Source organism: Zingiber officinale, chromosome 2A (genome assembly GCF_018446385.1).
Source record: "Zingiber officinale cultivar Zhangliang chromosome 2A, Zo_v1.1, whole genome shotgun sequence".
Classification (NCBI taxonomy): domain Eukaryota; kingdom Viridiplantae; phylum Streptophyta; class Magnoliopsida; order Zingiberales; family Zingiberaceae; genus Zingiber; species Zingiber officinale.
The window spans coordinates 110042659-110053685 of NC_055988.1; the positions used below are offsets into that span (position 1 = coordinate 110042659).

At 36.7% G+C, this 11027-nt stretch overlaps 1 protein-coding gene across 1 annotated transcript; it reads right to left on the reverse strand.

The window, feature by feature from the left end:
• Positions 1 to 8083: 8083 nt before the first annotated feature.
• LOC122041917 (uncharacterized protein At5g01610-like) lies at positions 8084 to 9291 on the reverse strand. Its single transcript, XM_042601798.1, has 2 exons — positions 8750 to 9291; positions 8084 to 8273 (listed from the first exon to the last, which is right to left on the reverse strand). Exon 1 carries the CDS (start codon positions 9219 to 9221, stop codon positions 8772 to 8774), a length of 450 nt encoding a protein of 149 aa, XP_042457732.1. The 5' UTR covers positions 9222 to 9291; the 3' UTR covers positions 8084 to 8273; positions 8750 to 8771.
• Between the last annotated feature and the right edge of the window lie 1736 nt (positions 9292 to 11027).

Sequence of the window (11027 nt, forward strand, 5' to 3'; positions counted from 1 at the left end):
AATTATTGATAGGATTGGTCCTAATCGCTTCTACAAATTATCCTTCTGAATCAGTTACTAACTGCTTCTAAAAAGTTATCATTTTATTGTGCATAGTAATTTATAGAGCTAGACATGACCACTTCTAAAAGTTGTTCAATAGAATCGGTTATTAATCGCTCCTATAGGCATACATCAGAAGCGGTTGTATAGTTTAAACCATCGGTTAGATTTACCGTTTTGGTTTGTCTTAGCGTCGCCAACATCCGCAACGATTAGTTAACCAGTGCAATAGGCTTAGTAACGGGTGAAAACCACTACTATAGGTCTTTTATAACCGCTTCTAAAAACCTTTTTTATGGTGTTCTTTGATAGAAAATGTGTTGCAAAAATAATTTAAAAAATCTTTTGAAAAAGTATTTTATCCCTTTGAAAATTATTTTGAAAAGTACTTTAAAAATTATTTAAAAATATTTTGATAAATTATTTTATTTCAAAATTACTTTGAAAATATTTTGGAAAATTTTGAAAAACTCTTTTCAAAATTTTTTTTATTGCAAAATCACACTATACAAATTGCTCTTGGCAAGTGTTTTGAAAATTGCATTGAAAATGTTTCTTTGCAATCTTATTTCAAACTTATTTTTGCTTGAATGCTATTTTGAAATTGCTTTCAAATTTATTTTCCTTTATCAAATTTCCTTGAAAACACTTTAAAAGTGTTGAAATCTTTTTGAAAAGTTTGAAAATTTATTTCAAAATACTTGAGAAAATTTTATTAAGTCCTCCCTTCAATATACCTACATATTTTTGTAATTACTTTGAATGTTTTATATTTACTAAAGTTTTATTATAATTTTTTTAATTTGTTATGTTTATCTGTATTTTTTGATAAATGCCAAAAAGGGAGGATAAGGGTTAAATAAGAAAAAAATAAACTAAATATTGAAAATCTTAACCCTAAAATAATCAAGAGAATAAAATAAAAATTGAAATTATTTAATTTTATTACTCTTGAATCATGGTATTACTATTTTATTTTTGTATATTTTTTCCTAACTTTAACCTAGGTTATCATTGCATCAAAAAGAGAGAGATTGTTGGTGTAATTTATACTAACGGTTTAACTCAGATTTTGATAAATGACAAGTGAGTTAAGCTAGATATTTTTGTGATCTAATATATTTACCAATGTGCAGGGATTGATGGATCTAGAGGACCTGCCCCCAGGATGAAATCCAACTAAGTATAAGGACTCGATAGTTGGTGTGAAGCTCAGATAGATCAAATGACTGACTTGATATTTGGCGGACAGTCCAGTTGGGTCCGTAGTGCTTGACAGCTAGTCGAAGTCTAGTTAAATCTGGGGACCTGACAACTGCGTGAAGAAGTTCAGTTGGATCTGCAAACCTGACAACTGGCGTGAAGACCTTGTGAGTTGAAAAGCTAGTCGATAGACTACAAGTTGGTAAGTGAAGGTAAGTCACTAGAGGAGAGTGACTCAGTGAGGACACATCACGATTGAGAGGACAGTAGGCGTCGGTCTAGTTTAGGTCCATTTTGAATTTTTAAACTGAGATCTTGACTAGTTCCTGGTCTTGGAAGGATATGAACTAATTATTACCACTTATTATTATTTGTGTTAACTTTGTTTTGCACGTTAAATATTTTAGTGTTGAAGTAACACATTTTATAGAGAAAATGGAGCATAAAGTACCTCAATTGAACAGTACCCAAACAGCTGTTAGGAGCTTTGAAGGCTCCTTAAGTATTGTTCATAGAAGGTGCCTTCTAAAGCTTGGAAGGTGCCTTCCATCGGATAAAATCAGACTTCATTGATGATAAGGAGCGAGCTGTTCGGGATCAGATTTTACACATTGAAGGCACCTTTAATGCTATGGAAGTTATTTTCCACACTCCATAAAAGAGCAACTCGACCAACCCTTCAAAAAAACTCAATTTACAAGCTTCTGCGCATCCGGTTGGCATTCTGATTGCTCCTCCTTCCTGATATTGCTGCAAAGAAGTCCTTCTTCCATTGAGCTACTGTTCCGAGTCATCCTATCATCTCCGGTAGACCGGCAGTAACACACGAGCATGCCTTAAATTATTGATAACTTTTTAGTGTTGCAATTTTTATACTACTGTTTTAAAAGGAAAGTGTAGGCTACTACACTGTTCCTATCTTTTATATTTGATTATCTCTTTTGGTAGTCTGGAAGAGGCATTTAATGGATTGCCATCGATACGAGGGGTCTTAGTCTTGGAGTAGGAGTTGTCGAAGGTTCCGAACCAAGTAAAACTAACTGAGTTTTTCTTGTGTGTTCTTTAAGTTTAATCTTTCCATTGTAATTTTATTTTAAATTTATTAAATTACTCTATTTTAAAAAAAATACATGATTTACCCTCTTCTCACGTGCTCATAATCCAACAAAAATATTTTTGGTTGATTTAGAAACCACTCCCAAAATGACCCACACTCAACCTCAACAATTGCAAAGCCAAGTGACTAAGGTTTCCATTACCATCTAGTGCTATGACTATCAATAAAACACTTGGGTATTTGCCACTCAAGTGTGTTGCATCAATTCTAATTACTTTACGAAAGTATGTTTAGAAAACTCTCCCACATGCACTAAAGGCCCATAAACAACGTTTGAATTTTTTATTGATACTTGTTTTCAATGCAACATATGTTTCTAAGTCTCTATATTTTAGATCCCATAAAAGCCTAGGGAAGTCACCATAATCCTTTTTAAAATCATGTATTAACTTTGTTAGAGGTTTTTGACGTGCATTGTATGCCTTCCAATATAATATATCTACTATAAATTGTCCTCTCATATCTTGATAGACATTTCTTGGTTTATACAAATATGCAGACATAAATTGACTTTCAATTTGAGAAGCTATAAAAGAAGTTGTGAATGTAGGATGATCAACCTTTTCTAAGCAAAAACTGCACTGGTGTTCTTCTAAATATTTTGTAATAGTCAACTCTATTTCTCCCCTTGCAATTATTATATCCATGTGCAATTTACTCAAACACATATTGTTTTAACTCTTATTTTCCTGGAGTACTTTATTTTATAAATGAATAGCTTCTTCAGAGCATACTTAGCAAGTGCATTTTAAAATTATTTTTGGGTTGGGAATATCTACACAAGAATCAAAGGTTTTTTTAGTTACTAATATTGTCATTGAGTGTTGTGAAGAATATGAAAGTTAAAGAATAATACATCTAATTTGAATGAGTGCCCATTACATTATGAAGGGTCAAAAAATTATATCTACACTAGTGTTTGAAATTTGAATAATAAGTTGTTTATTACATATGAAATTTAAAGATTGTTGTAGCAACTATGATTTGTTAGTTGCTACAACATGTTGTTGGTCTTTTGAAGATCAACAATACGTTGTCGAAGCTATGATTTCATAGTTGTTACACTATAAATTATAACATGTTAAGGGGCCATAACATTTGATTTAGTTTGAAGTATAAGACGCATAATATATCAAATCAAAGCTCATTTAAAGATATTCGATTTGATGTATTATACATCCCATTGAAAAATTTTACTCAACAAGTGCATTTTAAAATTATTTTTGAGTTTGGAATATCTACACAAGAATCAAAAGTTTTTTTAGTTACTAATACTATCGTCGAGTGTTGTGAGGAATATGAAAGTTAAAGAATAATACATGTAATTCGAATGAGTGCCCATTATATTATGAAGGGTCAAAAAAAATATATCTACACTAGTGTTTGAAATTTAAATAATAAGTTGCTTATTATGAAGATTAGCAATACATTGTAGCAGCTACAATTTCATAGCTGCTACAATGTAATATTGATCTTCAAAAGACCAGCAACACGTTGTAGCAACTAAGATTTCATAAGTTTTACAACTATAAGTTATAATGTGTTGAGGAGCCATAACTTTTGATTTGGTTTGAAGTACAAGATGCATAATATATTAAATCAAAGTTCATTCAAAGATATTCGATTTGATATATTCTGTGTCCCATAGTTAAATCTTACTTAGTAAGTGCATTTTAAAATTATTTTTGAGTTGGGAATATCTACACAAGAATCAAAAGTTTTTTTTAGTTACTAATACTATCGTTGAGTGTTGTGAAGAATATGAAAGTTAAAGAATAATACATCTAATATAATTCGAATAAGTGCTCATTATATTATGAGTGGTCAAAAAAATATATATATCTATACTAGTGTTTAAAGTTTAAATAATAAGTTGTTTATTACATATTAAATTTGAAGATTAGCAATACGTTGTAGCATCTATGATTTGTTAGCTGCTACAATGTGTTGCTGGTCTTTTGAAGATCAATAACATGATGTAGTAGTTATGATTTCGTAGCTAGTACAACGTGTTGCCGATCTTCAAAAGACCAGGAACACGTTATAGCAACTGCGATTTCATAGCTGCTACAAATATAAGTTATAATGTGTTGAGGGACCATAACTTTTGATTCGGTTTGACATATACATAACGTATAATATATTAAATCAAATCTTATTCAAAGATTTTTGATTTGATATATTGTGTGTTTTGTGATTAAATCTTACTCAGCAAGTATATCTTTAAATTATTTTTGGTTGGGAATATCTACACAAGAATCAATTTTTTTTAGTTACTAATACTCCCATTGAGTATAGTGATGAATATGAAAGTTAAAGTCAGCAACAAAGTTGTTTCTATTTTAAAAATAACACGTTCGAAAATCAACATTGAGTTGCTAATTTTCAAAAATTAACAACAATGTTTTTTATTTCAGAAATCAACAACATCATGTTGTTGAAAATCATCAATATAATGTTGCTGATTTATCAAAAATAAGCAACAAACTTTAGCAACAACATTATGTTGCTGATTTCGAAAGTAGCAACATTTTATTGCTGATTTTGAAAAAACAGCAACACAGTAAAAAAAACATGGTTCGATATTTTTTTAGATGAACAGTAAAAAAGAGAGAGACATGTATAAACGAAGATAACAACTATGTTGTTTGGACATTTCCAAAACTACATACCTGACCAGGAAAAATGTATATTCACCTAAGTTGTTTGGTAAATTGCTGAAACTTTACATTACCTTACCAACATAAAATCATCTCTCCCATCTGGTTCTTATGTTTGCAACTCAGTTATTTTTGAGTTCATTACATACCCATCTTCAACTAATGGAAATGCATCTTCAAGGTTACTATACTGAATCATTATGACTACTGAATCTATTGAATAATCTATATCATTACCTATAAATTCATCCCTACAGACATCTATTATAATTTCTGTTACCATTCTAATGTCGTATTTTACTTGTTGAGTCCACATATCTTCAAACAATTCTTTTAAACAACTCTGGCCTATGACATAGTCAATACTAAGAGTTTCTTCTCTCAAATTGTATATACAATTCATACTCTCTCCAATACTCACCACAACATTAGCAGAAGTGGAAGATGTCATCTTACTACCACAGGTATTTATGTTTGGTGTACCAATACTGAGTCGGTCTTCATTTTTTGAATCTGATTCCATCTTATGTAATAGAACTTTATTAGAAAATGTATCCTATATTGATGCAACCGTAAATAACAATTACGATCTATTAAATATGTGAATATTTCTATACCATACTAGTCAAGTGATGGAAGACAATAGATCATCACATGTTCCTAATTTTCTAGTTATCAATTTCAAATTTTAAAATTTCACATACAACAAACTTTAATCTCATAATTACACTTTTTATATATTGATTTAGAGTATCCCGAACTCTCAAGACTATAAGGGAAGACATTAAAGTCCATATGGATAACATTAAGATCGCAAGATAATCGTCAATTTACTAAACCACGTTGTCAAGGTTCCATATAATGCAAATCTACAATCCCCTCGGATGGGTCTAGTGACTAGCGCATGAGGTGTTGCCAGCATGAGATTTGGGGTTCGAGTAAATGTCTCCCTTATTTGCTAGTCACTATTCCAAAGGCTAGTAGCCGCCTATGATTTACCTCCGTGTTGATGATTGATTTTTATATAATAACAAAAAAAATAATTATTAGACGAATATAATAAACATATCTTAGCCTACAACAATGGTAAGGGCAATTTGAGATGTTACCATTACCTAACTAGGTTTATAGCATCTCTAGAAGGTGGTTCAAATTATTTTGCAAATACTTGAATTTTTTTGAACCTCGTGTTATACTTGCTTATACCTTCCTTCAACCATTCTCAAATCCAATAATAGATCTAGACAACTAGAAAAGCCACTTCTTGGAGTCAGGTTTCGTCACTTTCAACTTCATGATTATGAGGGGATCGTGTAGTAGGGAGCAGCTACCTCATGAAAACCGTCAAAGCTATACACTGCACTTTCATTGGAGAAGAACTTGCACTGGAGCTACATTTGTTAGGTTTTCTCCTATCAACTTTTCTTTTTCATCTATAATAACTTGCAAAGTTTCTAGAAAGCTATAAGATACTAAAATAGAGCGATGATTTTTACCTATACTACATTCTACGTTTTCTATGACAAGAACCTGTACTATTCGTCAAAAAATATTCTCTATCAGTTTGATGTTTGTCACCTTGTCCCTGTTCAACTTTTTCATGCAGCAAAGGTTAACCGTTTGCCGAAAACTTACTTGCTCCATTCACTATAAATTTACCTACATCATTAGTCGTCGGTCGTCTTTGCTGCAAATGCAAGTCACTTTTTTTTTTTTTTTTTTTTTTTAGAAAGACACCAAGGGTAAAATGAGAATTTCACACGTAGCGGCTATGGATATTTCCAAAATGCCTAGGCTATTTGGAAAAATTTAAAATTGCCTATGCTGTAAATTGACGTAGTTTTTTTTTGAAAAATAATTATAATTTTAAACAGAAAGTAAACTTTGATAATCATTATTAATTTGCTTTTCTTTGATTGAATAACTATTTATATGAGTTCAATATTATTGAATGTGTGATGTGTTAATCGGAATCTCTTATGTTACTTAAGGCGTTTGAGATTAGAATGAAATAAACACAATTGTAATTTTATCCTTATTTTTAATTTAAAGGTTTTAATTATTACGATCAGTTGATAGGAATATAAAAGTCTACTTGCCATAATAAGATACACCTTCTTTTGAGGAGTTGATACAATATGGACAACATAAGTTGAATAAAAGTTGAATATAGTGGCTCTAAGACAACCAAAGTGAGCTTCTTGTAATTATTTTTAATTTTCTCATCTCTAAGTTATTATATTTCTAATTACTTCTCGATGCAACTTTTTTAAATCAATTTTAAATATGACCATGTTCCATTTCTTTATTATATCTCTCTCATGCGCCAGTCACTATTATAAAGATTAATAGGTATCTGTGATTTATCTCTTCCGTGTTGGCTCTGAAATGGATTGATGGAGACGCAGGAGACCAGCATAATTACTTTTTTGCCATCATGTTCCATCTCTCTATTTTTTTTTCTTTCATTTTTTTAACATCATGTATACTTAATACTTTCATGAAGGGATTCATACATGGATGTTAAGAATTATTTATTTATTTATTTTTGATCTTGGATGGAAGAACATATTTTATCATGTATAATAATGATGATTTATATTTTCTCTATATTGAAGATTCATTTTTTATTATAGAAAATTATCAAGAACTAGCTATAACTTTTAATTTTGATATTTATTTATTTAATAAAATAAAAAGCTAAAAAATAGAAAGAAAAGGAAACACATAATTTGTCAATGACCTTTGCTACCAAGGAAATGAAATGATTAAGGAAAAACAAAGATAGGAGAAAAAATTATTTGTAAAACCTTAAAATATTTTATAAAAAAATATTTTCTTTTTGATTTTCTTCCCCCTAAGTAACAAACATTAATACTCTAAATTTTAAAATGCATAAAACATTGATAAATAAAAGAATCAAATTACTGTAATCTGAAGCATTGCTTCCGCACTCGAGGATGAGATAACCTAAAGGAAAACATCCATTTATTGTCTACATTAATTTTTGAGTAAATAGGCATTTCAGCTCTTATAGTATGAGAGAATTTCTTCGTAGATATAGTGATAAAAACCCTCTTCTTTTGCTAGATTATTATTCAAATAGAAATACATAGAAACCACCAGAGTAGAGGCTTTAGAGTGAGGTAGTTGGGCAATGCATTTATTCTGAAAATATAGCTAGATTATTATTGCGCATACATAATGAAATATCTGCAACATAAGATGTCCAAATTGCTTCCAGTTTAAACCTGCAAATATGCACAAAATTAATCCATGTAGACAAGAATCAACAGAAAAGTGCAGATATGGCATCCAAGGAGACAGCAGGCAACTTGGCTAGCAACTCTTCTTTAGACCATTCGTTATCATCATGTATGTGGAGCATGATGGATCATACAAGATCTACCAAGTTAGAATCGATAAGGAAGGAAATCGTTGACAGACAAAAGGTAATCAGTCAGTGGAAAATTCAGAAAAAATATGAACATGGAAAAGTGGAATGTTCTATTCCTAATGCATAATATCAGGAAGGATTTGGCATCTGTATGTGCAATTTAGAGTTTCTCTTGTTTTTGCTGCTCTGTTAATCTTCAAAATCAGGTCGTGGTGGTGGTGGCGGCGGCGGCGGTGTTTTTTTTTCCTTTAATCTGATCTAAGTATCCAATTGATTGGTTGAAGATCAAGCACAAGTGGAAGCAAAACAAAGAGAGAAACCCAAACTGACCTTAGCAGTAGCAAACAGTGCTTTAGATAGGAGAGGCCTTCTGCAACCCCTTGTTCCGGCAATTGGGGACGTTCTCGAACACCTTCCACGGGAGTTTCTCGCTGAGGAAGCCCGCGTTGAACTCGATGGAATTAGACTCCTCGACGGCCCTGATGTTGGTGACGGAGAACCAGGCGAAGAACTTCTTGACCTGGATGCCTTGGATCTCGGAGATGGTGCCGTACGAGATATGCCCGGTAATAGTCTCTGCGTAGGAGACGAGGTCGGTGAACTGGACATAGCATGGCTTCTCGAGCCGGACCTCGAAGGAGCCGTCGTCGGCGAGGGAGTAGTTATCGGCCAAATGGGGAAGGAGGCCCTTGGGGAGGCCGAACTTCTCGAGGAGATCGTGAACTTCCGAGGACGCAGCGGCCGAGGAGATCAGCAGGAAGAGGAAGGTAGCGACGGAGAGGAAGCGGAGGGCGATCGCCATGGTTTTCGTCTCGGGACCAGGGCGAGCAGATCCAATCTCGACTCTCTGCGGTTGTTTATTGTTCCGGATATGAGAATGGCATGGGAGGAATTAATGGGAGGTCAAAGGGCGTTTTGGTCTTTTGGGCTCATTGAGGGTTTGGAGTGCTTAAAAGCACTGTTCACAGATTCAGAAAAAGGGGGGGTTTCGTGATTTTGGGCCGCCGCCAGCCATCAAGGAGATTTTTTCTCCTTCTCCAGCTCTTCGCCGGCGCCGACGAAGCCGCCGGCGCTCCCTTCTTCTCCTCCTCTCCTCCCTCGCCGGCAGCCTCCGCGCGCATAGCAGCCCCCCTCGCCGGCAGCCTCCGCGCGCACAGCAGCCCTCCTCGCCGGCAGCCTCCGCGTGCACAGCAGCCTTCCTCGCCGGCAGCCACCACGCGCACAGCAGATCCTCGCCGGTAGCCTCCGCGCGCACAGCAGCCCTCCTCGCCGGCAGCCTCCGCGTGCACAGCAGCCTTCCTCGCCGGCAGCCACCACGCGCACAGCAGATCCTCGCCGGTAGCCTCCGCGCACACAGCAGCCCTCTCGCCGGCAGCCTCCGCGCGCCGCCGCCGGCAGCCACTATTACCTTCCCCCGCGGCCACAGCCGCCGCCGGCAGCCACTGCTGCCTTCCCCCGCGTCCATAGCCGCCACCGGCAGCCAACGCTGCCTTTTCCCGCGGCCACAGTCGCCGCTGACAGCCGCATCTTCCCCATCTCGCATCTACTGCCGCTGTCTTTAGTGGATATCGTCACCTTCCAGATAGCCGCAGCTCGATACTATTTGGGTTATTCCGGCCATCGCGCCGAGGTTGGGTTCGGCCATCGAGCCGAGGTTGTTCCGGCCATTGAGTCGTTGGGTTTCACTCTGTGCATCTCTTATGATTACGAGCTATCTGTGTTATCCGGCCTGCGTGCCGCGTATCGGCCTACGAGCCATTATGTCTCGGCCTACATGTCGCTTTTCGGATCCGGGACCACGACGACTTGATCATTAGCTCGACCAGCTCATCCATCCATCCGAGGGCGCCCCCCTGGGCCAGGGTACGTTCTCGTACCTTTTCTGCATTCAGTTAATTATGCTATACTATTGTGCGGTTATTTATATGTCTGTGGGATTCGCCTCGAGCACCGGGGTACCAGAGACCGGGGGAACCCGGTCGCTGGATACAGGTACAGTTGACCGGAGGAGGACTTCAGACGACTAGAGGACAGATCATCGGCCGGGTCATGGGGATGCGGTCAACCTTCCAGACACGCCACACCGGCAGGTTCGTTTTCTCAGCTTCCCGACAGGATCAATTATCTGGGGAACGCTACCTGATCCGGAACGTGAAGATGAACGACGCCGGATAGTTCTGCCATCCTCATGATCATGGTCGCTTTTTTATTTGTTACGCCGTATATGATCCGTACTAGAATCAAGGCCCCGAGCCGCTCGGTAGGAGGTTTATATCCGAGCCAGGCGCTCGAAGCCCTCGAGCCGTTCGGCTAGGAGGTTTATATCCGAGCCCAGTGCTCGATGACCCCGAGCCGAGCGGCCGGAGGTTTATATCCGAGCCACGTGCTCGAAGTCGAAGGCCCCGTGCCGGTCGGCCGGGTTTCCAGCCACGGGCTCCAAGGCCCCGAGCCGTTCGGCCGGAGGTTTATATCTGAGCCACGGGCTCGAACACGAACGGGCTGCATACTATTATGGCGGGATGGGAAACCAAAACTGCGCTGTTCAGGATGATAGAGGAGGTTATTGCCTAGAGCGAATGCCGAGCCGCTCGGCCAGGTACATTATAGC

Excerpts from the sequence above, each read along its gene's own strand:
- LOC122041917 (XM_042601798.1), bottom strand. The coding sequence starts at position 9,221 with ATGGCGATCGCCCTCCGCTTCCTCTCCGTCGCTACCTTCCTCTTCCTG.